The sequence below is a fragment of the Ambystoma mexicanum genome, chromosome 6q, assembly GCF_040938575.1.
Source record: "Ambystoma mexicanum isolate Mex_15411 chromosome 6q, UKY_AmexF1_1, whole genome shotgun sequence".
In the NCBI taxonomy this organism is placed as follows: Eukaryota; Metazoa; Chordata; class Amphibia; order Caudata; family Ambystomatidae; genus Ambystoma; species Ambystoma mexicanum.
This window is the reverse complement of record NC_090937.1, coordinates 1,675,440,715-1,675,468,591: the sequence shown is the minus strand read 5'-3', so window position 1 is coordinate 1,675,468,591 and position 27,877 is coordinate 1,675,440,715. Positions and strand designations below refer to the sequence as shown.

The following is a 27,877-nucleotide window of genomic DNA, read 5'->3' as shown; positions in this document are numbered from 1 at the left end:
TCTCCTCTGGCTTATTATCTCCCCATTACCATTGGATGCCTTTTGAGTGCGTTTGTGCGACTGATATTTGGAGAAAAAAAAAGATAATGAAAAGACGATACCATCAAACAAGTTTGTGCCTTTATTCCACTGGGGCGAGATGGGCACCTGCAAGTGGTGCGTTTTTCTCTCTCTCATCTCGACTTTTCTGCACCTGATACCATTATTCTCTCTGCTGGCTTTCCATGATGGCCACATGCATTTTCGTGGCTTCAGCCTTTCAGGGTCTGTGATTGGCTGCTTGAAGGTGTATTTGCCAATCACTGGGACAAAGGCCCGCATCTAAGGCCCCTGTCTGCTTCCTGTCCACTTCAGGTATGCCTCCATCCCCATCTTGCCCCCCGTGATGTTGTTCTGTGTCCACCACCCCTTCTTGCCCCTGTGATATTGTTCTGTGCCCCCAACCCCCTCTTGCCTCCCATGATGTTGTTCTGTGCCCCCCACTCCCTTCTTGCCCCTGTGATGTTGTTCTGTGCCCCAACCCCCTCTTGCCCCTGTGATGTTGTTCTGTGCCCACCACCACCTCTTGTCCCCTGTGATGTTGTCTGTGCCTCCACCCCCACTCTGGTCCCCCGTTTTTGTACCTGTGCCTCGCAACTGGGCCCCCGTTTTGTACCTCTGTGCCCCAACACCCCCCCTTCCTCCTCCGGTCCCCCTGTGTTGTATCTATGTGCCCCCCATTCCCCTCTGCATGCACTGTCTTGATGCATTTTGTTCACCACCACTGTCTTGTGGCCAATATTGGGATTTTAACTTTTTACTCATTGACTCATGGTGCTTCACCCTTTCTCAACTTTCATGCTGGACTTCCACTGCATCTCGAACTCATGGTGTCTATGAATCATGCTGTGACCTTGCTCATCGTGAATCCTGGTTTGCATTTGATTGTTCTCTTGCATCATTATTTTTTATTTCTGACTCCTGCAACTGTTTATCATGTTCCCCTCTTGTTTCTTCACTCCTTTCCACCCACCCCTCTGGTCCCCAGTGAAGTCTGTGTGCCCCCACCCACTCCCCTGGTCCCCTGTAGGCTTGAGATGTCTGCCCACTTGAATCCCTCTCGTTGCTGTTCCACCCTCTACCCCACTCCCTTCACTGTATCCTTTGCATTATGCTATTCAGAAATGTCACCTGACCTGTAGGATAGCTGCTTGTTTGTCTCCCCCCTCATTTGTTTTCTCCTACCTCTCCCCCTCCAGCACTATCTGAAATGTTGTCAGGCCTACACACAGTAGCCTACACTGGTTTGTCGTTTTTAGCCCACCCATGCAAAATTGTTTGTTTTTAGCTAATCCATGCAAAGTTGATTCTAGGCCTTCTATGCAAGTTGATTCTAGCTAAAGTTGATTCTAGGCCTTCCATGTAAAGTTGATTCTAGGCCCTCCAGGCAAGCTGATTTTAGCTAATCTATGCAAAGTTGATTTTTGCCCACCTATGTACCCATGTTAAGTTGATTCTAGCCAACCCATGTAAAGTTGATTCTAGGCCTTCCATGTAAAGTTGATTCTAGGCCTTCCATGTAAAGTTGATTCTAGGCCTTCCATGTAAAGTTGATTCTAGGCCTTCCATGTAAAGTTGATTCTAGGCCTTCCATGTAAAGTTGATTCTAGGCCTCCCATGCAAGTTGATTCTAGCTAATCTATGCAAAGCTGATTTTAGCCTACCCCTGTAGAGTTGACTCTAGGCCTTCCAGGCAAGGTGATTTTAGCAAATCTATGCAAAATTGATTTTAGCCCACCTATGTACCCATGTAAAGTTAACTCTAGGCCTTCTATGCAAGTTGATTCTAGCTAATCCATGCAAATTTGATTTTTTTCATTTATTTTATTTGTGTATGTTCCAAAGTGGAACTTTACAAAATTCCTTGTTCCTGTACTCCACAAGTCTTAAGATGCCTCAGCCAAGCATTTTCAATGTTTCTTGGATGATCTTCACCAAGGCAATTTGCCACGTTGTTCTATCACCTCCAATCAGTCTGAACCACCATTGATCGGCATCGAAGTGACCATTTGCCCAGGAAAAGTCGAGGTATGATGATCTTATCACTTGATTCCTTGGGCAGGCCATTAGTAAGTGGCGTATGGTTTCCTTTTCTGCGCCACAAAGATGGCACTCACATCTGTCTGAAATACCTCGGATGTGGCGAATCTCGTTTGTTTCAATTAGATTTAGTTTTATCCTGAGCAAGTAATTCCTGGATGATCTATTTGAACATTTTGTAATGTATCTCTGAAGTTCATTTACTTTGCACAGAGTATGTGGAAGATGAGCTAGAAGTTTGTTGGCTGTTACTTCCGCTTGGGTGTGTGACCAGTCGAGATTCTTAAATTTTTCGCACACTCTTCTGAGCATGCGACTGAGGCCAATAAGGATAAATTCTCCTCTTTCCAGTTTGTCAGCATTTTCACTGATTCCGTTTTCATTTCTTCGCCTATCATTGTGTAGATGTTCTGATCGACTTGAGAGATGCACTTTCGGTAAAGCAGGACCGAGTTGATGTTTACCGTGCCTGCTAGAGAAAGAAGACCGAGTTCCCATCGGAAGGCCGGCATTGAAGTTGAGTTAGGTAAGCACAAGACCTTTTTCCAGAAGATGCCTTCTAACTTTGTCCAGAGTTTTTTAGGGATTTGAGGCATTGCTTCTGCGCCGTATGTAATTGAAGGCACTACTTTTTTCTTGTAGCATTCAATTACCGGGATTGTCGAACATTTTCCGAATTTTAGATCAATGGCTTTGCCTTGGGCTGCTATCTTTTTGGTTTTTGATTTCAGGCTTTCTTGCATTGCACTTTCTGTACGAAAACTGTATAGGGTCACACCCAGATATTTGAATTCTTTTGTTCTTTCAATCTCTATGCTTTCCAGGTAACACTTGTATTTGTCTGATCTTTTAGGTGCTGGTTCCAGGATTAGAATTTTTGTTTGGTCTTTGTTGATTTGTAGATTGTTTTCCATTGTGTAACGTAAAAGATTTGTTAATTGTCTCTGCAGTCCTATCTGGGTCTGATCAAACAGGACGAGATCGTCGGCGTACATGAGTCGGCTGATTTGTACCTTGGCCAGTTTTGGTGGAAAGGTTTTTGTTTCGCAAAAGTCGCCCATGTACACTAGAAATAACTCAGGGGCAAGAGGGCACCCCTGTTTAACCCCCCTGTCCGTGGGAATTTCTGCAGAGACTTGTCCTTGTGGGGTTACTCGCACTGTGAGAGAGGTGTTTGTATGCAGGGCTTTTAGCGGCAGGAGGATCTCCTTAGGACATTTCCATCCTTCAAGTTTTGACCAAAGTCGAGACCTGTCTACCAGGTCAAAGGCCTGAGAAAGGTCAACGAAGGCCATAAAACATCTGGGTTTATCTTCCAGCACCTTGCTCTTTAAAATGCTGATGACTAAGATTTTTGCTGATGTACCGACATTTTTTTTACGCCTGTTTGCAATCTGTCGTGGCATGGGGCAGGTTAAGCCCAAGTTTGTAGTCTTTTCAACAGTAAGGTCCCGAAAACCTTTCCGATACAATCTAAAAGTGCGATTGGTCGGAGGTTAGAGGGGTCACACACGTCCCCCTTTTTGTAAATTGGGACGCTTTAGTCCACGAAGATGGAATCGATTTTGATTTTGCACATCTAACAAAGATCTTTTTTTTTTATTTTATTTTTTTTTTTTAGGAGGTTTGACCACTCTGTAGGGTATTTTTTATTTAGGTCCATGTTGGAGATCCCGTCTGGGCTGACCGCTCGAGAGTTTTTTTTGTTTTTTTAAAGTCTCGAAGATTTCTTCTTGGTGGTCAAGGTATAACCAACTCGAGGGGTCGTTTTCTATGCAGCCGTCGTCCTCCTTTGTTGGGGATTCAAAAAGAATTGTAAAGTGGTCGATCCATTTTTGCTCACCCATTGAGTAAATGATGGAATTTTTCTTCGATGGGGTTGTGGATTTTATAAGTGACCAGAGTTCCCTGGCTTTGTTGCCACAGATCGCTTTCAGGACTTTTTCCGAATCTTGCTGGTACAGGAGAGAGCAATGGTTTTTTACCCAGTTTCTGTAGTTTCTGGATGCTTCTGACAGTTTTTTTTCCTGTTGGCTTGGTGATGTTTGCTTCAGTTGTCTCTTGATTCTTCAGAATTCTCGTCTTTTAGAGGCCAACTGGGCATCATAGCTGTGTTTATGCATGGTACTGGAGGTTTGAGATGTCTTTTTCTTTTTTTTTTTTAGAAAAAGCCACGAGTAGAGGCACATAGTCTGGTTCGGGGTTTTCTTCTGACAAACCCTCTTCAGAGTATCTCTGTGTGAGCATCCTTACTGCCAAAGTTAAAAGTTTTAGGCGATTTCCCTGATTGTTTACTTCAATGCTATAAGGCTCGTTGTTTGCTCTCCGGAATTTGGTCGACCAAGTTGTTATTAGTTGGTTATGGTCACTGGCTGTTGTTTTGCAGACCTTGAAGGATGGTACAATTTCTAGAAAGGGGCGGGAGACAGATGTAATCAATTGCGGCTCTTGACGTTCCCTGTTCCCATGTCGGCAGGCGGTCTTTCTCTTTAAAGACAGTGTCGAGGTTTAGCATGTGTCGTGAGGACATCAGCTTGCGCCAAAGATTTCCTCTCTGAGCTGCTGCTGTATTTTTCCCCTCTGTCGCACAGGATTTTTTGGATGTTATGTTGAGGTCTCCACAGATTATGAAATATGAAACCTGGCGTGTTGACTGAATTTCGGCAATTGTTTCTTCCATCATATGGGTGAAGTGTTTTGAATCTATAGTCGCTGGGTTCCAATAGGTATTTAAGATTGCTATTTCTGTGCTTTGTGCCTTTTCAGGGTCTTTGAGTTCAATGAGGACTGCCAGTATAGATAGATTTGTCAGCAGAGTTTCTTTCATTTTCATTCCTGCACCATTTCTACAAGCCACAAGTAGTCCGGATGATGGTCGGCCTAATAGGCCTTTTTTTTTGCAGGAGCCAGGTCTTGGTCATAGCCATCCAAGATGGGTTTATCTGTGAGCCATGTTTCTTGTAGGCAGATCACATCGAATGAAGCTAAGTCAGCATCATTCTGGGTCGTCAAATGTGTATATCCACGAGTATTCCAGGAGCAAAGTTTTAGGACAGTATGACGCGGGTCAGCTGGCAAGATGTCATTGTCGTGGGTCTGCCGACCTTCGCATTGCTATTTATTCAAGTTTTTTGAGAGTGCTTTTGGGAGCCAGGACCAAATTCCCAGTAAATTTCCTTTTGATTGTGGATTTTCTGGCGCTTTCATTGAGTCTGGATTGTTTGTTTGCGGCTCCCTAGGCGTTAGTTTTTTTGGAGGTTCTTTGTTCACTGATTTCTGTGGGTTTTTGTTTGAGCTTGTATCCCTGTTTTTCCCACTTGATGAGTTCCTCTCACTTCTTCTTTTGGAATTGGCCACCTCCTCGTACGATTTCTTTGTGTAAGAGTAGTCCTCACTCTTATTTCTTGTTGAGCCTGTACTTGCAATCTTTGCTGAGGCGTTATCCTGTATTTCTCTGCGCTCACCGGGTGACGTCGAGTTTCCAGTCACCATGTAGCCAAATTTAGATAGTTCCTCTGCTTCTTCAATTATTCGGGACTGTATTTTCTTTGAGGCAATATACAGGTAAGTGTTTGCTCTACGATTTGAATGGTAGGGATCCACTAGTTTCAGGTCCTCTGATTTGATCTGTCGAAGCGCCGGGATGGAGCCAAAGAGGGTTAAAACTCCTCTTCTGTTGAGGATTATTTCGTCACGATTTTCTGACCGTTGTTCTATTTTTAAAGACCAGGCGATCTTTTTGGTGGAGTTGCTTCGGTCGTGGTCAAGTTCAGTTTTTGATTTGTGGTGGACCGTCCGTAGGGGTTCCTTTTCCCGAATTAGGTGTTCTTTTGAGTTCTTTTTGCTTAAGGCGCGCCGCAAGTCCTCCCTGCTCGAGTGTCTGCCCCATTCTCTGGATTTGTGCCGGGGTTCCGATTTTGGGGTTCCCTGATTTGACGAAGGAGACTCTGTCCTTGAGGAAAATGATACTTTCCTATGTCCAGCGTTGGTTTGGTTGGTTTTTGAGGGCTGGTGAAGAGTATTCCTTCTTTCTTCCATGGTACGAAAAGGTGGGCTCTTTAGTTGGCAAGACGGGGGACTAGGCGGCGCCTTTTCTTCGACTTGTTCTTTTCTGGTAGGCATGCTGCTTGTTGGATCTCTCTCTAGATGTTCACTAATATTCATTAGCTGATCATCAGCCAGGAAGTCTTCTACTGTTTTTGGGGATTGTTTAGTTCCTGTGTCGTTTGGAAACTGGAAGACAAGGGTAGAGCCCTGAAGGGTAGAGGGACGGCCCTTTTTGATTTGGTTCTTTTTTGGCTTCTGCAGTGTGGGTCTTGAGTCTGACTTGTCCATTTTTTCTGTCAATGTTCCATTTTGTGCACAAAATATCGGATAAACCTGGTCTTTTTCGTTGAGTTGGGTTTGGTTTCCATTCGATCTCAGTGATGATTCTTTTTCATTAGATTGGCTTTGGTTTCTATTCAGTCTTGGTGGTGTTTCTTCACTGATATGTATGACTTCACTTTGATCGTAGATCCTAGCGCCATTTTTAGTTGAAGTCAGAGGCTCACTGGCCACTGGCATGACTGTCGATGGTGAAATTGGTAAGCTTTGTGTTTGTGTTGAAATAGAGGTCCTCTCTTGGTCATACGGAATTTCCTCTTTTGATTGTTCTTTTGAAGATCGGGTGTTTGTTTTTAGACGCTGGTCTAGGGCAGTAATGTAGCCTTCCAGAAAGATCAATTTTGTGTACATCATTGCCTGCATGGTGGTATGATCTTTCAGATTTTCGCTGATAGATTCATATAACTTTGTGAAAGGCGCCAAGGCTATCGACACTGCAGACATGATTGATATAAAGTCCAGTTTCTTTTTTGCTGGAGAGTCGTTTGGAGCGCCTGATGGATTTTTGTTTGGATTTTGCTCATTTACTGTCGACTTTCTTGCTGAGGAGTTATTGAAATAGTCTATAGAGTCCCGCCGGTCCCAACTTGATCCGCTTTCTGTTGCCATGATTATGGTTTGGCTTGGGGCTGTTTGGTGGTGGAAAGGCCACGGAAGCTTCATCTTCATCGGCCTTTTCGGAAGGGGGTAGGGGACTTTGGAGGGTCGGTTTCAGTAGAGTCTTTGAGGGTATTTCTGGGTAAACGGACAGGTTCTTTTCCCGGGCCAGAAGGTTTTCCCCAGTCGGTGGAAAGTTTCCTACGGGCGAGGTGAGGGCCCGGGGTGTCACGCCTGCGCTCTTTTCATGTCGGTTCGCTGGGATTTTCAGGGCAATTTGTTGATTGGCCACGTCCACATCCAGAGCATGATCTTGTAGCAGGGAGGATAAGTCCTGCGTTGGAGCACCCGACGCTGGTGACAAGTGCTCAGATGTTAGTAAAGCTTGTGGCTTGTAGGGGGTCGTAGGTTTCAGGGGGGTGCTAGTGGGAAAATCAGTTTTCCTGGTTTTCTGAGGTGGTTGGCAGGAGTTAATTGCTTCTAAAATCTCAGCATCTGTGCGATCGTCTTGGGCACCCCTAACCTGCGGGGCAAAGGTGTTAAAGAAGTCCATTACCAGGTTAACTACTGGAGTTTTATCTGGTTCCAGCGCCCATAATTTCTTGTTCTTGCCCCTGAATTTACACTGTTCCGAGACTGTTGGATCAACGTTTTCTTTTTCTGAATGTTGGACTTTGTATTCACTTTTGCCTTCTGTCTGTGTTTTTTCCCCTTCTTTGGTGATGCCGTCTGGCTCCGACGTTGTTTCTTTTTGTTGCTCGTGGTTTCCAGCACTGAAATATGTACAATATCTTTTTCCTGGACCTTTTCCTGGTGTGAAAAAAAGGGGTCCGCCTCATGAAGCTGCAATTGCTTTTTTGGCGTTTTAGACTTTACTGGCGTCTTTTCACACATTTGTTTCTCTGAATATGTTTAAACAATAGCAGTAATTTGAACTTTGTTTCCTTCTTCCATTGCTGTTTGGAGCACTTTTTTTGACGTTGTAGTAGGTGACAGCCTTTCTGTGGTTGCCGGGTCTAAGGGGGGGGCTTTCGTGTGGGTGGCACTCCCATGAGGTCTCGAGGAGCCGACAGGATCGAAATCGATCGGTCCTCAACGCCACCCTCCCCGCATCGAAGTTTGTTACTCGCTGAGGCTCATGTGTTGGGCCTGCTGTTGCCTCCCGTCATCGGCGTACCTGCGCCCCGCCTCTCTGGCTTACCGCACCCGCCCCTCCCTCCAGGGGGGAGGGGACTAGGGAGCTGGAGCGGGGAGGATGCGGCAGCGGGAGCCGACAAACCGCTCAATGGTATTGCTGTGGGCTGTGGCAACCGCCTGGGGGTCCGCGAGTCCTCTTCCAAAGCTCTGCTGCCCCCGGGTAGCTGCTCCTCCAGTCCACCGGCTTCAAACGAAGGTGAAGTTGATTCGTTTTTCCTTCCACTTTCGAGCAGCAAATGTCTTTTTGTTTTTTGGGAAGCTGGGGAAAACGTTCTCTCAGAAGGACGCATTCCCATTTTGTGAATGTTTGATGCAGTACGAACACGGGCACTACGTAGTAGGCGCCCTTCTTCCAAATCCTGAGCCTGAACCTCTTGTTCCAAGGGCTTATTAGAGTCGGCAGTTTTGGCAGCCATGACAGGCAGGATTGCAAGACTGCCACTCTTCGCCACTCCGCGTAGGAGATGGCGTTTTGTAGAGAGGTTGGAAACAGTAGACACGCCTCCAGGCGTGAACGCAGGAAACAGGAGTCAACGAGGTAAGCAGCAAGACTGCCACTCTTCGCCACTCCATTAATTGATTTTAACCCACCTATGTAAAGTTGATTTTAGCCTATTCGCGAAAGTTGATCCTAACCCACACCTTCTCAGCACACTGTGAAGTGCTAAGCTTAGCCTTCTGTGAACACTCTGCACTCAGCCACAGACCTATTGCCCTCACTCCCTGCAACCAGCCTTAACCGCCGCATTATGTACGTCAGCACCTCTCTGCTGCTACCTGCTTTCCTGCTCCTCTTACACCCAACATCGGTAATCATGGACCAAATTAAATGCGCACCCTGCCCTACCACGTCGAGAAACATTAGGCTTCGTGCTAGATTCTCCCCCCTCCACGAACCTAAACTACCTAATAAAATGCAACTAAACCGCTGTATCACCCCCAAAAATACTTCTAGGAATCTGTCGCAAGCACCTCCACAAACTTCTGCTACTGTTATAATGAATGAACCTACCCCAACATCTTTGAACACCAAATGCCCACCCAAAATCATTACAATAGTAGGAGCCCTAATTAATGCCAGATCTGTCGTGGCCCATGCCACCGATATAGCTGATATCCTAACCTCAGACAACCTTGACCTCCTAGCGGTCACAGAAACTTGTCTACATGAGGCAGCAGGCCCAGCGCCATCACTGGCTATTCCAAAAGAGTACCATACTCCTAAGAATGGACAGACCCAACGCTAGAGGAGGTGGTTTAGCCATCATTGCTAAATCTAACATGGAACTAAGGGTCTCTACTCTACCACCACTAAAATCATGTGAACTACTATCTGCTAAACTGCCCATATCCCCATGCCACACCCCGACTATCTACCTCATTTACAGGCCACCAGGGCCCTTAGGCTCGTTTGAAGAGGATATCTCCAGCCTGATAGCCAGCAATACTAAAGAATCATCTCAGATAATGATCCTTGGCGACTTCAACCGAGGACTTAACGACAAACAAGCACAAGCAATAGCCACCATGCTCAATGAACATGGGCTATCCCAAAAAGTCCTCACCCCTACCCATGACAAAGGATGGACCCTTGACTGGGTAGCCACCTCAAACTGCCCAACTAGAACCATGAAAATTACACCCCAACCCTGGACCAACCACTTCTTGATTGAATTTAGCCTAACACTCAATAAAGAAGCAAACAAAGAAAAAATAATGGCACCCCGTCTCCCTACCAGATCAAGGAAAACATCACAACATCCTACCTTGTCTCCTTCCAGTGATTAATGCCCTACCAAGCAACTCTAACCCAGACATGCTGGTAGACCATTACAACGAAACTATGACTAAGATCCTAGACTCCAACACCCCACTTAAGAACTGTAAGAGCAAACAACAGGCCCAACTGAACACCTGGTTCACCCCTCACTTAAAAGAACTCAGATTGGAAAAAAGGAAGCTAGAAACCATATGGCAACCCACCCCCATGGATGAAAATAAATTAAAACTCAAACCCCTTGCAACTAAATACAAAAATGAAATCATTCAGACTAAAAAAGAAGTCTATAATGAAAGGATTTCCAAAGCATCTTCCAACACCAAGGAACTATTCATGATGCTACGTGAATTAGAATCCCCTATACCTCCACCAGATAATTTACTTAAAGATAAACAATGGTGTACCAACATTCAAAATGCCTTAGCAAATAAAACAAAAACTTTGCAAACCAGAATTGCTTTAAAAAAAGTCTCACTCCCACTCACAGAAGTCCCTACTATCCCCCCTCCTAGTAACAAACCCTACCTAGCACCATTAAAATTCTTCAAAATATCTATCCAGGAAACAGAAAAAATGATTGCCTCACTAAAACCTTCAAACTGAAAAGGCAACATTTGCCCCTTCCAAATAATTAAGGATGCAGCCAGAGAGCCAGCCCCCTTTATATCCAAACTCATCAATGCTTCCTTTATGTCAATTACTGTCCCAAGTAGTTTAAAAGAATCCTGGGTCTTACCCCTTCTTAAAAAACAAACCTTAGACCCATCCATTCCAACAAACTACAGACCTATTACCACTGTCCCTTTTCTCCTGAAGATAATTGACAGAGTGGCCTACTTACAAATTCAAAAATACCTTGAAACGAACCAACTATTAGGCTCTCGCCAATCGGGGTTCAGACCCCAACATCATACGGAGACAGCTCTAATAGATCTTAAAGCCCAAATTGATGAACTTAATGATAAAGGAAACACAGCTATGCTACTCCTCCTTGATCTGTCGGCAGCATTTGACTTGGTGGACCAAACAGTTTTATGCAAACACCTAGCATCAGCAGCCTACTTCTCAAGTGAAGCTATAGCCTGGGTCCAATCATTTCTTGATAATAGAAGCATGAGTGTCTTCTCCACGGCAGCTTCTGCAGACCCAGTGATAACAACATGTGGAGTCCCCCAAGGGTCATGTGTCTCTCCCACCATGTATAATATCTTCACTGAGCCTTTATTTGATAAATTGGACAGGCTGAGTGTCACCTACACAAATTACGCAGATGATACCCAGATCCTTACCCCCCCAGCCCCCTTACGTGCAATTTCACATCAGATACAGCCTTAGTTAATGAAATCTACATCCTCATTCAGGCATGGATGGCAACCCACGGCTTCTGCCTGAATGACGATAAAACGGAGATCCTAAACCTTGGCTCTGCCAACAACTTAAAAAAACTCAATGACAACTAAAGTGCCTTCAATATCAACGGTGATATGATTACAGTTGCCAAAGAAGTGAAGACTCTAGGTTTTTACCTGGATTCCACACTTTCCCTAAAAAAACAAGTAAAATCATTGCCTCATCCACTGCCTACACCGGCAAACTCATCAAAGCATGCAGACCTTTCCTATCACCAGCTAGCTGTATTATTCTACCCAATGCCCTCATCCTCTCTAAATTGGACTACTGCAATGCACTTTATGCAGGAGCTAATAAATATATCACTAACAAACTACAAACATTGCAAAACAATGCACTCAGAACGGCCCTGAACCTCCCTAGTAGAGAGCACATTTCCAACGGCAGAAGAAATCACAACCTTCTACACACCCAACTAGAAAAGCCAACTCCTACTGTCTCCAAATACCCAGATTCCGTTTACAAAAAACAGGTGGAAATAGCTTCCCACTAAAAGCAGCTCAGCAATGGAATGCTTTACCAGTCGAGTTAAGAAGGGACCAATCTTATAACAGCTTCAGATGCAACACCCGCAACTGGCTACGCCACAATGATCAGTAACCTATAGCCACATATGCTCGCTCTCTCTTCTTTCCTCTCAGTCATTAATTATGTACAACTGCAATTACCTATGCACTTGTATATACCTGTAACTATGCAAACTGTAATTATATATGCTCCTGTATATACCTTATCTATGCAAATGTAACTAAGCTATAAGTAATCTTGTTATGATGTGCGGCCAGCTAACTAAGGGTTTAGGGCGCCCTATAAATAATAAACAAACACATGGGCAGAGATTTTAGCACACAATCTTACCCCAGGGGTACTGTGAATCCTAGAGTGTTCATTCAAATGGATTTGGGAAACTTGCGAGTGCCCATTACCGTAATTCAGTATGTGGACGACATTACGGTCTGTAGCGCTTCAGACAAGCAGTGTCCAGGAGACACAATCAAGCCCCTCACCCTGCTCGCAGAGAAGGGGTACAAAGTAGATAAAGATAAATTGCAGTATTGCCAGACAGAGGTAGTATATTAGTAACAGGTAATATCGTCTGCAGAGAGAAGGTAATGTCTGAGAAAGCCACCGCAGTCCAGAATACGGCTCAGCCAGTTACGGTAAAACAGATGCAGTAGCTTCTGGAGTTCTGTAACTATTGTAGGTCCTGGCTTTTTGACTACTCTATTTACAACAGGCTTAACGCTTAAGGAAGCTCAGAAGGAGAAGAGACCGATAAGTTAGTCAGAGGAAATGAGAACATGTTTTCGGGAACTCAAGACTGCGATCAGTAATGCTCCAGTTTTGGCGACCCTGATTTACCAGAAACAATTTTCTCTATTTTCACATGCAGATGGATAGGTAATGACACCAGTTCTGGCTCCAAAAACATCATTAGGTTACAAGCCCATGGATTACTACAGCAGGCTTTTGGATTCAGTTATGCAAGGTCAGTTTCTGTCTTCAACCATTACTATGGGCTGCTCGGTGACATTTTATGTGGAACATGCAGTTTTTGCTATCTTGGAAAAGTCTAAGGGCCTCATTACACGGATGGCGGTAAGGATTTACCGGTACCGGTAAAATACCGGTACCGGTAAATCCTTACAGCCTTACTACGAGGTCCCTTTGCGGGTTGGGGGATTTAACGCCTGCTTTTTGCAGGCGTTAAAATCCAACCCGCTAAGGGACCTCGGAGCTAATTACGGCACCGCAAAATTGATGTGCCGCAATTAGTGCCTTCCCCATTCCCACAGAGCCCTATGGGGCAGAAATGGGAATGGGGAAGGGCAATGGTGGAAGGGGGATTTACCGCCCCTCCAACCTTGGAATGGGGCGGTAAATCCCCTTTCCGCCAAGGCGGTGCCGGTATTTTACCGGCATGAGCCATGGCGCAAATAGCGCCATGGCTCTCCGCCTACCGTGTAATGAGGCCCTAAGTCTACTTTGACAACCCAAAGAGTATCAGGATATGATGTTATTTTGTCAAATGCTTCCATACATCCAGTAAGGTGTCACCTAGTCAATCCAGCAAAATTATTAAGTGAACTAGTGAAACCTGACGACGTTGTCCACGATTGTGCATCTTATTACTGAGAATAAGAAGAGAGAATCAATGTTAATGAGCATGCCTTGGAAGGAGGTGGGGTACTCTTTGTTGACGGGTCATCAACAATTGATCAGGGCACTGGTGAGAGGCACACAGGGCACCTGTTGTAGCACTTGTGGATGAGGGACACCGGGTTGGAGTGGAAAAACAACTGCCTGCCATTACTCCACAAAGGCGGCAGGACTAGTTGCATGCATCGAGCTGCTAGAAATGAGTAAGGGGAAGGCAGTCACTATCTACTCTGACTCTGCGTATATCACCTCCACAATACATTCTGGGTTATCTAGATGGAAGATCAGAGGGTTTAAAAGATCTGACGGGTCCCCTGTCTGGCATGCCGTGCTGCTATCCAGACTAATCAAAGCACTAAGATTGCCCATAGAGGTAGGAATAGTGAAGTGTGCAGCGTATACTAATAGAACTGATTTAATAGCACTAGGTAATGATGCCAGACAGAGCGGCAAAGGAAAGCAGCATACTCGCTAATTTTTCAACCTCCAAAAATGGAAATGGTGCCCCTACAGGTACAATTGCCAGTCCTATATACTGCAGTCTCTTTGCTTCAAATAGTAGAAATGCAGGGAAAGGTACCTCAAGAGGAGAAGACGCTCTGGGCAAAGAGGGGATGTATGCTCTCGCCAACAGACTTGTTGTAGAGACAGGAGTTGATGGGAAATGCAGTAATGCACGTAGAACTGCTTCTTGTGGCACTAGAGAAGCTACACTACGCATCACATATGCCAACAAATAGCAACAGAACTCCTGGAAGAGTGCTTTATACCAAACATTCACAAACCGGTAAGTAGGTTCGTAGGGAATTGTATAGTTTGTAAAGAATTCAATCCTGGTAACACCATGAAAGCAGTGAGAGGGGTAATTCATTCAGGTCCTTTCAAAGAATTTCACATTGACTTTGCTGATCTGATACAGAAATGTAATCATTTCAGGTATTTGATTGTAATTGTGTGTCAATTTTCCCAATGGCTTGAGGTTGGTCCCTGCATGCAGCCTGATGCAAAATTGGCAACAACATTTCTGGTGAAGGAGGTTTTTCCACAGTGAGGAATATGTGAAGTCCTGAGATCAGATAATGGGACCATTTTTTATGCATAATTTGCAGAGATTGCATCCCTCCTGGGGACCAAGCACAGGTTGTGCTTGGTGGTTGTGCTTGGTGTTCCACTCACAAGCCAATGGGATAATGAAAAGGCTTAATGGTTCGCTTAAATGCAGTTGTCTAAATTATGTGGTGAATTGCAAAAATGTTGCTTGTACTGTCTTCCGTTGGCCCTGTTTTACTTACAAAATAAGCCAGGGAAAGATCAGGTTCAGACGCACATAAGTCAGCAGAGATTCGAGTTTGGGGAATACCTTTGGGCCTTGACTAAAAACGTTAAGATTGTGTCTTCTCATGTTACAGTATCACACCATGAAGCAATGGGAAAAGACATCAAGGAACACGAATATCAACAGCAACCATTGCTACTCCCCGGGGACTCAATCTACGTGCGTTCCTTTGTTTGCTGCTTGAATAAACAGCGTTTCCATGGGCCTCATCAAGTGATCTTTGCTACACCGACTGCAGTCAAAGTGAGGGAAGCAAAATTTGGATCCATGTCCATGACGTATAAAGGGATACTAGAGTCCCTCCACTGACACCTGGGGAAGAGCAGTCCTAAAAAGATAAGTGTGCCCTAAGGAAACAGTTCATACCAGTGACAGGGGGAGGGGGCACACAGAGATTGAGAAATGTTATTTGTTATTCAGACTGTTAAACAAAAAATGCATTTAAAAATGTGTATGAGAATTTGTAGATCTACTTCTCCTTTGATTTCTGTGGTATATGTTTTCAATAGTAGGAATGTAAATGGGTCTGAGTACTATGGATACGGCAGAAAGATTATTAAGAGCACACAACCTTGAAATAGATTATGTAAATAATGATGATGATGTAAATTTAGAAACAGTAAATGACGAGCACGGCTTTGCATCAGATAATTTATGGTATCATGAAATGAAAAGGGTGAGGAGAGAGAAAGAGAGAGTTGTGTTATATTTGCTCTCTTATTCCCCCATGCTTCTGGTGTCCCTAGATTATTTACTCCTGACTAGGTAGAGGTAGCGTAGCCACAGTGTCCAGTGCACCTAGCCTTTTACTGGGTCCGAGGGCAGTTTCTGGGGCAATATGTAGCAGCTTCCACCCTTCCAGTCGAAGAAGAATATTTAACTTTAGATTGGGAAACACAGAAGGATGGCCATTGCATGCAAATAGTACAGTTCAATTTTGAAGGACTAATTATCGTGAACAATAAATGGGAGCAAGGGGTGAAGAGTGGCAGAGCAGGAGAATTGGTGTGACGTCCTGAAGAAGGGGCGGCACAAATTAACCGAGTATGTAGTTTTAGGCAGAATCACCTGCAGTACCCTTTGGGAACACTACACGTAATTAGGATTACAAGTGTTATCACAATTTCACCTTTGGTACAAGCCGGTACTACACAGTAAAGTGGTAGCGATGGCTGAGCAGCCAGATTTATCTCAAGAGTTTAAGTGAGCAGGAGAACAAGTTACACAAAGGACTAACCAATACAGTGATTCAAGTAAACACTTACTCAAGGTTTCTTAGTAAAAGAATATAAAATGCATTCAATCATTTATAAAACATTACACTAGCATAAGCAGCTCAATATCACACATTAATACACCACAAAAATCCAACCGGTAAGTATCTAAATAAGTTTAGCTCAAAAATGAAGTGTGAGCAAAATGGCACTTTAGGTACTTAATAAAGGAGGGAAAAGACACGGTTATAAGAATAGACAGCCCAAATACAATCATAGGCAGGGCAAAGGTTTTCAGTTAAATACAACCAGCAATTCTTCTCAATAAGCCTGGGCCAAAGTCAATGGTTCAGAGTCTTTTGTATAGGATAGCACAGTTCTGGTATGTAACGGTTAAGTCTTTGCCACAGATTTTTAAATGATTTGGCTAGGTGAAAAGTTTGACGAATGTTTAGGGAAGTACAAGCCTTCATTGTTGAGGAAAGTTTCACCCACTTTCTCGATGGCCGAAAAGATTTCCGGACCGTGTTTGCACAGTGCCTTTTAAATGAAGAAAGCTGTAGCTGAGGCAATTGTTCCTGGCAGTTCAAGCAGATCTCGCTGTTCCTGTGCTTCAGTCGTGCAGACAAGACAGAGGACGTCGGGAGGTTCCTGCACTGCCCTGGGAAGAGGCCAAAAGCTGTAGCAAGACATCGGTTTAAGGTGCGAGTGCCTTAAAGTCCCCCTGGTTTCCTTCCCTCTTGCTATCCGGTTTTCAACAGCACTCTGATGAAAATCCGACCAGAATAGGACAGTGTCTAGGTGGCTTGCGAGTTGGTTGTTCCCACCAAACTCAAGGGAAGAAGTTAACCCTGAAGGGCATCTCTGTTGATTGGAGTTTCAGGCAATTCGGACCTGCAGCAGGGAGTTTCAGGCACCTCCCTCACATCCTGTCCACCCCAGACACTCAGGCGCCAGAGGAGGGCTTCAGAAGTGAAGCCCGCCAAAGGCCAACGAACAAAGGGACCAAACCTGGTTTGCTGCGCAGAGACAACACAAGAAGGACCTTTCCTAAAAGAAAATGGCAAAAGAAGATGACCGAGTCTAATTTTACAGATAGGTCTGGGGCGCCATATAAAAACATGGCTACCCCTGATTTTTAGCTACAGTTGTTAGTGGGCGTGAAGAATGACGGTAGTCGATCTAAACCACTGCCACCAGCCATTTAAAGTAGGAAAGGGTACCATTTTACTGTTACATGAGTGTTTTGACTCAGGTGAAGCTAGGCAACCCCTCCAGCACTCTATAGTATCATAGGGTGTACTGGTCACTAAATTTAAAGAGACTAGTAAAGTCAATTTAACTCTACATGCCCTGGGAGACAGTAGTCAGTCCCAGGGAAGGTATTTAAACCTTGGGGAGGCTGAAAGACACCGCTGTGCCACTGCACTGAAGGTGCTGTGTGCCACACAGAAAAAGAAGATGCCACTTGAGTTTTTTAAAACACCATAACCAAAAAACACAAAAAGCAAAACACATGAAAAAGTGGGGGGAAAAAAGGCTCACACTCTTTCCAGGTAAAAAAAATAAATCCTAGAAATCCAGCAACATTGCTGGGGGGGTCTCAAAAGGTAAGGGAAATTAGCACATTTGGAGAATCCTCCCTAACATGTGGAAGTGTATGGAAAAAGTATGTGAACTTTTTAACATGGCTGAAGAAGCCAGAGAAACATGTTAAGATCCAGTTACACATTTTTCTCTGTTTTAAGGGCGATGGCAGAAATCAAAACTGCAGCATCATGCTTTACATCGCTGATCTGGCTGGAGGTACGGCAGCACTTCTCGACTTGTACTGGTCCTGGGGACCCTTTCCCTACAAGCAGTTACCTCTGGCATGGCGAGGCATTTGCAGTCTCACCACCTTGCATGTGCCCGTCCTTGTGGTTCCCCAAAGCCACCTGACCTTCGCAAAATCTGAATCTGTGACTACATGTGTGCCCCATTTATCCCCCATCCCCCTTGCATCCGTTGTGTCATCAGACATGGACAACTCAAACTTTACAGACTTTTGTAGAAACGGAACTCTTGAAACGATCGAGAAAATCAAACAACATCTCATCAGCATCCACTGAGGCTCTTCTGAACATTCCTGAACACTTGCAACTATTTAGACGAACAGAGAAGTTTTTTACTTCCCTTTCGACGCCTGACGTACAGACTGTGGCCAACTCGGAGTGGTTACAAATAGTTTGCTATGAATTTATTATTATTTATGAATTCCTCTGAATCAGCATTTAGTGCAGTTAAAGAAGAACTTAGGGCCTTGGGGCTTGTAGCTTCACAGAATTGGTATATACTCGACCTCCTAACAGCTATGCAGGGCAGAACAGGAGTACATGTTGCACATACGTACCTCCCAATGATTTGGCAACCTAAGGGGGGCATTGTAAGGGAAGCAGGAATTGCCAATGACTTTTTTGGATTCTCTGTTGTTGGGTGCCTTCATGGATGAGCGGAACTATGAAAATTCTCATACCTACTTTTGTCTTTCTTATAATTATCTTTTGTTCCTGTCAACTAGGTCTATGGTGCTGCTCTGCCCAAATGCCTAGAGCTGTTGCTATGATGGTCGTGACCCTGTCTAAGGCTAGGACCACTGCCATTCCATCTCACATGGGTACTCAAACTGATTTTGAAATGAATACAGGGGTAGTTGTATGTCCTCCACCAGGTTGGGGTGAATATGTAGGACAACGGGTAGATTGCGGAATTGGGATTGTCCAGCAGAGGAGCATTGTTGCGAGGGGACTAATATGAGAGATGGCTGTAAAGTTTCATTCTCCCAACAAGGTGAGATTGAGAAGTTGGAAATTGATTTGTTAGTTAATGTAATAACTAAAGGGGGGAATGTTGGGGTGGTTGATAAGGGTCAAACAGGTAAAGAGAAGTTTGAATAGCGGCTGCCATATTGGTGGCTGGGGTGACAGCGATGTTGACATATGTACCAATTTAATATGAACCTAGTGTAGCTAATGGGAATGAGATAGGCATTATTTTTAGTGTTTGTGTTTTATTTGATTCATTTTCTAAACGCATGTGCACTGCAAAATAAGTGTCAAAACTGCTGATACAATATATAAGCAATACAAGTCTGTCATGCACCATAGCGCTAAACAATCAGGCAGTGGGGGCTCTACATGTACATGAGAAGTAAGAGATGCATGGGGTCTCTAGGGAAATAGGTTTTGTGCAGTATGAATATACAGATCTGTTTTGACGCAGAGTTCTCTGACAAGTTAGGATTTGCGCTGGATAAAATCCTGGGTTGGGCAATTCAACTCTGTGTGACTGAAAAACTAGTTTTACAAGGTTGGGTAAAGACTGCAGCAGTTGCGATGAATATCAGATGGTCATCCTTGGCCAGGTCTTTTTAATGGTCTGGGTGCAGTGTGAAGGGGAGATGCAATCTCTGTAAATATATAGGAGTCTGTTATTGAATCACAGTAGGATTCCGGCCACCTGTTAGGGCCGGACAATTAAACCAGACATGGGCTGCTTGCGGGGAAAGGAGCACTAGTTGTCAAGGTGTGGGTTGGAGCCATATGGGCTGGTATGGTAGTCACATAGTTTAGAATAAAATGTAGACGCCAACATGTTTGGGTGATAAAACCAGCAATAATAGATCAAAAGGAAGTGTTCGCTCTCCTCTCTACCTCAATGGAATTTCCAAAGAATAGCCGTGTGCCTCACAAGTAGGGGTAAAGGTTTCTAACCAGATGGAACTTGTAATAATTGAAATTCTTTGTAAGGTTGTGTAAACTGCAACTAGGAGATGGGACTATAACCAAATATGGAGAGGCCCCAGAAGGGGGTGCAGTGTAAATATGAAATATGCAATTATAAGTGAAAGAGGATGGTGCTTAGATGAATGCATCCAATAAGAAGTGTGGGAACTAAAGGGAATATGGTTACATTGTATTGTGTTGAGGGAGATGCTGTCTTTTCCGCCCCCTCACCATTCCCCTCACTGTAGGAGATCCTGGCCCTCATTCCGAGTTTGGAGGTAAGTAACGTCCCTTACCGGCATGGCGCAAATAGCGTGTCCGTGCTGGCACCAGTCTGCTAATAGAGGACTGAAGTCAGCACAAGCTTTGCTCCATGCCGGTAAGGTACCTAGCGCCATGCTGCAAAAGGCTCCCAAAAAGCCCTTACCGGCATCAAGCTTAGCGCAGATAACACTACCGACATAGTCCAATGCGTCAATAGCGGTGACCGTAAATAGCGGTGACCGCTATTTACAGTCACCGCTAATAAGTGGAACAGGAAGTAGCGTCATCGCACAGAAAAGGGAAGGAGCGCGGCGGCCATCTTTAAAAACACAATCCATTGCCACCCTCAGCACACAAGTGCCCTGGGACACTAGTGATCGTCAGAAAACTTCATCCTACAAGACAAGAATGCCAAAGGCCCTGAAGAAGGGATCTGCCCGCATCAGAAAGGAAGGATTTAACCAGGACGAGCTCCAGATGCTTGTGGACACTTTGCACGAGCATGCAGGCACAGTCTTCTCCAGCAACATGAGGAGAGAGGCAGTGCTACGTAAAAAGGAGATCTGGGCACTTGTTGCTTAGAAGGTTAGTGCAGTGGGCAATACACCACGCACAGTGAAAGACTGCCATAAGCGATGGGACGACCTGCGCCTAAGGGTGCGCAGCATATTATCCGTCGATTGCAGCCAGGCCATGGAAACTGGCCCGTGGGAGGACACATGCGCAAGCATGATTGGGACGGGATCCATTGAAGGCGTAGGCGACATGGAGTGTGCTGCCACAACATCTGACAATGGAGGTGAGTGTCCAAAGTAAACACTCGTATGCCAAATCTGATGAAAGTCAATGCCAGTCCAAAGAGTCACGACATGGTCACATGGTCACACACACACACACACACACACACACACACACACACACACACAGTGACACCGACTTATGCCTGCATTTACCACCCATGTATGAAATGACATGCACTTCCAAACACAAATGCTTATTACCCCCAATTGTGTCAATGAGCAATTGTCCCAATGTATGTATGATGCCTATCAAAACATCACTCATGCCGTCCCTCTCTTCCACCCCCAAAGGCAGGGACCATGACAGCGATGGGCAGGACGCTACCCCTGGGGAGGCGGCAGCCAAGGCACCCCTGACAGTGAGTGACAGCCAGGAGGACATCTGGGGCACCATGGAGGACAATATAATGGATGTGGTCTATACCCCAACCCAAATTCCACCCCCCCCCCACCCTAAGTACCATCGATCAATACCGGGAACGCCAACACCCCAGAGCAGTACGCCCATGACCACACCCAGGGATATCTCAGTCCAGTTTTCAGTGTAGAGGAGGATGAGCAGGCTGGGCATGACAGCCAGATTCCCAGCACTTCCACAGGTGCACCCGCAGGGCCGCAGCGGAATGACCTGCTCACTGCACTCGTTCCCGAGTTTGTCCAGGACAACCGTCAGGTCAGAGAGGAGTGGTGTATAGCGTTAGCTGCACTAGGCCGGTCCATTACGGACAGCACTGCCTCCATGGTGAGTTCCTTCTCAGACAACACCAGCTGCCTCTGCGAGGAGGTCTCGGTCCTCCGGCAGGAGCTAGGGCGCATCGCAGATGCCATGGAGGCAGGGCATCTCAGCACACAAACTCAGCAGGCGGCCACACCATCGTCCTGCAGCTCCACACAAACGAGCCCGCTCCGCAGGTCGGCCTGTGCACAGCACCGACAAGACATGCCGCCCCCCCTCTGGGTCAGGGAGTGCTGAGTGACAGTTTCGACAGCCTCATGAGGGTACGGGGACTCAAAGGGACTTGTGTGGGGAGTTGTGGGGGGAGGGGGTGAGGGTGTGTGGGGGAGTTGTGGGGGGAGTGGGAAGGGGTTGATGGTGTGTGGGGGAGTTGTGGGGGGAGGGGGGAGGGTGGTGGAGGGTTTTGTCACTTACGTTTATATTGTTACATTCAATACACTGATTGTGTGAAAAAGAAGACCAGAGTGGACATTCATCATTGCGCATGTGTCATTTAATCATTCACAGTGCATAGTGTACATGTACCCCAGCACCCAGTGCCCTATGTCCAAACATTATGTCACCCTCTGCTGACATGTGTGTCCGAAATATTGTGCGATCACTGACAGGCGCACAGCACGTCCCTCCTGTGCATCAGCACCATGATGATGTCCTGCCACATCTTCCTCCTCCCCTTCATCATCATCAGGTGGTAGCAGTTCCATGTCAGGGGGCAGGGGCACGTTCCGGCGGATGCACATATTGTGTAGCATTACACATGCCATGGTGATCTTGGACACCTTCTCATGCCTGTAGAGGAGTGCCCCACCCGACCGGCTGAGGCAGCGAAATCATGCCTAAAACAGGCCAAAGGTCTGCTCGATGACCACACAGGTACGGGTATGGGAACGATTGTAGTCCTCCCTGTGCCTGTTCTTGGGGTTTCACACAGGGGTGTGGAGCCACGGCTTCAAGGGATAGCCACTATCACCTGCATGAGAGGTAAATGAAGGTAAATGTTAGGCGAATCATGATGGACAGCTGCACTAGTCACACATGCCTGCAGGTTATCGTTGCCCACATGCACATGTCTCTGGATGCATTGACCACATTTTAAGTCCCTCAATGTGTCCTCAAGATGATACATGGTGTGCACTGACATCTTGTTGCACATGCATCGTGTTGTGGGATGTGGGGTGGTTTCCTGTTAATGATGTAGTGATGGGTGTCGACCTTACTTCATTCATATGACATTTGGGTGTCATGTACGGTTTGGAATGGTTTGGGGCAGTGTTCGGTGATGTGCACATCGTGCAGTCACATCAACATTGGCAGTATGGTGGTGTGTACGTCTCTCCCCCCATTTCAATGCCATGTGCCAGTCCTACTACTTACCAAGCAGCCAGGCATGTCGTCCAGTATGTTGCTCCATGAAGCATGGTAGCGTGGAGTTCCACAGGACCAAAGAGTCATGAGTTGATCCAGGATATCGGGCACAACAATGTGTGATGATCTTGCTGGCGTTGCATACCATCTGCACATTGATGGAGTGGTATTGCTTGCGGTTGCGGTACACCACCTCCATGGCATGCGGGACCATCAACTCCACATGGGCGTAGTCGATGGCACCTACACAATTTGACATGCCTGCCAGTGCATGGAAGGCAACTTTTGTATCAAATATCTCCTGGGGAGTCCGTGGGAGGGATATGTAGTCCCTTGTGTGCTTGAGGAGGGCATCCAGCACTTGGTTCAGAATCCGTGAAAATAAGGGTTGTGCTATGCCATGCATGTGCCCCACTGTGTGCTGGTAGGTGCCTGTGGCAATGAAGTGGAGCACAGACACTACCTTCAGTAGAGGGGGGGGGATGGCGGTGCGTATTTCAATGAGGCTCACTATGTCGTCGTGCATCAGGTCCACTATCCACTATGGTGGTGATGGTGTCCCGGTCCAGACGGTACAGGGTGTGGATATGCACAGGGGTTAGGTTGAAAGGACTGGCTCTGATGCGAGGGATTGGGGGCTGCCGGCGTGGTAACGGTGGCTGCACTGGGCCTGTCTCACCCTCCTTCTCATCCTGCGTCTCCTCTGAGGTGGCGGCTGTTGTTGATGTTGTGGCAATGCTAGCAAATCCTCCAGCTCCAGTAATGCTACTACTATTGGAATCATCTTGGTGTGGGTGTGGTGTGTGCTCCTTTTGTACTGGGCCTGACTCCATTGCCTCCACCTGTGCTGATTGTGTGCACCTGTGGCAGTTGGGAACACTGCTCAGTTATTTTTACGGCATGTCAGCGATGCAGGTATTTACGTCGTGCCGGTAGGCACTTTTTCCGCCTTCATGAGGCCGTTATTTGCATGTCCGCCTCACTTGTGATCTACTCCGGTTACGGCATGCCGTTGATGCCAGCATGGTAGGTCGCGTGCACGCGACCAGACCGATATTAACGACATCGTACTTTACGATGCTGTTAATAGCGGTCTGGTTGGTCAGAATATCCCATAGCGGTAATCGATGCCAGTATTCCTTTACCAGCATCATTTTTCCCTTAGCATCAACCTCAGAATGACCCCCCCCTGTGTATGTCATAGGGGGGAGACGCCCCTCCACTCCCTATATATTATTCGCACTAATAGCAGTAAGCAAATGAATAACCCAGCCTGTGTAGGCCTAGAAACTCCATTTTGTGACACGATGAACGCCATCTTTTTCTAGGCCCAAAAATGATCTCTAAATACTTTCTCTCCCTTGCCCAGCATCTTGCAAAGACAGCCCAGGCCGCCTCCTTCCAGCACCGCACAAACCCTGTTCATACTGAAGTACAGACATTCATTGTTGCAACATTTAGTATCTTCCTAGAACAGATGAGCTCACTGTGTGTGACCGGACCAGGCCTCAGCTCATGTGCCCGTCCATCTCCACAAAACTGCCCATGCACTCCCCACGCCAGCCTCCGAGCCAGGCCACCGTCGAATGGGCCCAGGTCCCTCTGATCTTTGATACAGATACACATCTGACCCCTCGAAGTGAACAGATGGAGACACCCACCATAGCCATAATCCGGGCCCTCGATGTATCCTCCTTAAACTTAACATATGTCTATTCATATCATGAGGCATCAGGTATATCAAAACTCATAGGGCATGTCCCCGGGTCTGGGGCACTGTGGTTCATGAACCCCTGGGTACATGGGTTAGAAGTGCAGGATATCTGGCAATGGGTTCAGAAAGTACCCCCATTCATGTGAAGTTTTTATGTCTGCCATTTGACTAATGCCATTAGTTCCTGTTATGTTAGCTTAGAAAGACAGATCAGTAGCATTCCCGCAACCTGAACTTCACTGCAGATGAGCCCAGCTGACCCACGTGCTCTCTGATCGACTCAGACTCAGCGACCAATTCCAACTTGACATCACCTATAGAGTATGCTGTGTGTGCCATGGGGGCCGACCAATTGAAACTGTTACCTCATCCTGTATATCATTACATTACTTGTGACGTTATTTTGGTTTATAATGTGCTGCCTGCGTATCATTCGGATAGAGTGCTCTCGGACAGCAGAGATGGCCCAGTGCCTGCGATTGTTGTTGTATGCAAGTGTTAGTAGTTGGGTGTGTGTTTGTAGTTTGGCTAGCCCATGGGCGTTTATAGTACAAGGGATGTGTGTAGGAGGGAGTAGGAGTGGAGGGTACTCAACGTTTTTCTCGGTTGCTAATCTTCACGATTATATCTAAATGGGAGACAAGGATAATCTTCACAAATCTACCTAAATGGGATGCATGGCTATTTTCCACAAATCTATCCAAGTGTGATGCATGGCTAGTCTTCACAATTTTATCTAATTGTGAGGTGTTAGGTAAAGATTTGGGGTAGTAGCCTTTGGGTGCACTACAACAATCTTAGCCTCCTGGTAATAGGAACCCAACCTAAGTCTGTACTACACAGGTTGGTAGTGTGGTTGAGCGGCCAAGCTTATCTCAAGAGGGGTCGATGTGAGCGGTAGGGTAGTTAGACAAAGATGCACAGGGACAAGTATCCAAATAAACACTTACACTCAAGGTTTCTTGATTAAACCATTATCAATTTATTGAACAGTCAGTTTGAATAAGCCTTCATCAGAAGGGGCAATAACAGCAACACACAAATACACTCCAAAATACACACTCGTAGTTCCTAAATCAGCAAATACCCATTGGGGATGGCACACAGGCACTTCCTACACCCTCAGGTGACTTAAGTAGCTAGGACACTGTGGACATTAATATATTACTGTTGCATTTAGAGCAATACTTAAGAGCATGTCAAAGAAAAGGGTTATTAGAATAAACTAGAGATCACACAAATATTCTGAAGCAGGCAAGTACTTTTTGAACCCCCCCCCCCCACTGCAAAGTAGGTTACCCCTTTCCTAGTAGGAAGGCAAAACACACAATCAGAGAGGAGAAGAGTCAATCAGGAAGCCAGGCCAGTCCAATGTCAATTGGGCAAAATTCTAGGTGAGCTGAAGCACTTCTTGCAGTTAAGTAAAAGTCTTGCAAAAATGTTTTAGAAGACTTTGTAGAAAATAAGAATCAATGTAGGGCCACAAGCTGTTAGACGTTTGAGTAGTAGAAGGTGCAAGCAACTCTACAGAGCAACAAAGACAAGTCTCAACTGAGAGCAAGCAAGGCTACAAAACAAGAGGTAAGTTCTCTTAGACTGTACGGTATGCTTGGTTAGTAGAAAAAAGGTGGCAGATGGCTTCTGTTCCTGGGCAACCCTGCAGATCCTGTTGTTCCTAGGCCTCGGTCGTGGGGACAAGAGGGAGGACTTCTGGGAACTCCTGCACTGCAACGGGACGGTCAAAGACAGCAACCGGCAATCTTCAAACAAGTGGCACTTCAGTGTTTCAGCTCCTCGCATCTACCGCAGCTAGCACCACCGTGGTTTCTGGCTGTCGAGATGGGCTTTCCTTGCATCTGGGGTCCAGCACTTTTTTGAGGTGGCTCAGTCAGTCCTGCTTCCTGGGAGTCCGGAGGATGTTCCTGGAGCTCTTGGAAAAACTTAAGAGATACACTCCGAATCTGGTGTCGATCTCCCTGGCACTTCGGTTCCTGCAGCAGCAAGGAAGTACAGCCAGTTTCGAGAAGATGTCCTGGTGGCTTACTTTGGAGTTGATTGGTTCCACAAACTCAAGGGGAGAAGTCGTCCTTGCAGGGCTTCTCTAGTCGAGGTGAATTCAGAACTTCAGCACAGCAGCAGGGCTTCACCGGGCAAACCAATGTCCAGGAGTTGCAGCAGGCGTCTCTTCCAAGATCTTCTTCGGATTCATTCGTCCAGTGGTCGACTCTGCCTTCCAGGCCAAAAAGCCTCACCTTTTATGCAGGTTCCTCCCATTAATTCCAGCCTAGCTGCCAGTCAAACAGCAGGGTGGCTATACTTGCCATACAGCCAGCCGGCCAATCACCTTTGGGTGCATTCCTGTAAGCAAGGGGATTAAGCACAGGGAGTTTGGGCACCTCCCTCACTTCTTGCCCCTGTCGGACACTCTGGAGCCAGAGGTGGGCGTCACTCATGAATCCCGCCAAAGACAAAACGAACAAAGGGGCCAGACTGGGTTTGGCACGCAAAGTAAATCTCAAGAAGGACCTTTCCACAAAGAAATGGCGAAAAAAGAAGACCGGGCCATTTTGACAAAGATACCACCCAGGGTGCTTTACTGCAGCTGCGAACGCAGCACGTGGTAAAAACACACAGCAGTAGTAAAAAGTAAACCACTGCCACCAGCCATTAATCGCAGAAAGGCTAACATAAAAATGTTACATGACAAACTAGACAAAGGGGATACTAAGTAACTCTTCCAGCACCCTATGGTAAGATAGTGTGTGCCGGGTCTAGAAAGTTACACAATGTAAGTAAAGTTAATTTCACTTCACTGCTGTTGAAAACAGTAGGTAATCCAAGAGAAGGTATTTAAACCTTTGGGAAATCTGAAAGACTTCCCTGTGCCACTGCACTGAAGGTGCTGTGTGTCATAATGTAAAAAGATGATGCCTCTGGAGTTTGTCAGACTCCAAAAACCAAAAGAAACACAGAGTTCAATCACAGAAAAAGGCATGAGAGAGTGGGAAAAAGTGTCTCACTCTCTCCAGGTAAAAATGAAAAAGTCCTAGAGACCAGCAAAGAGCTGGGGGGCTC

General features: G+C 46.0%; 2 protein-coding genes across 2 annotated transcripts in view; both read right to left on the bottom strand.

Annotated features, from left to right (window-relative positions):
- LOC138515431 (zinc finger protein 208-like) overlaps nt 1–27,877 on the bottom strand; it is a 488,076-nt gene that overhangs the window by 446,039 nt on the left and 14,160 nt on the right. The gene's annotated exons all lie outside the window — the stretch shown is intronic.
- LOC138515430 (micronuclear linker histone polyprotein-like) lies at nt 5,194–6,909 on the bottom strand. The gene has a single exon (XM_069630273.1). The coding sequence runs from the start codon at nt 6,907–6,909 to the stop codon at nt 5,194–5,196; it is 1,716 nt and encodes a 571-aa protein (XP_069486374.1).

Coding starts and splice junctions, on each gene's coding strand:
- LOC138515430 (XM_069630273.1), bottom strand. CDS start 6,909: ATGTCTGCAGTGTCGATAGCCTTGGCGCCTTTCACAAAGTTATATGAA.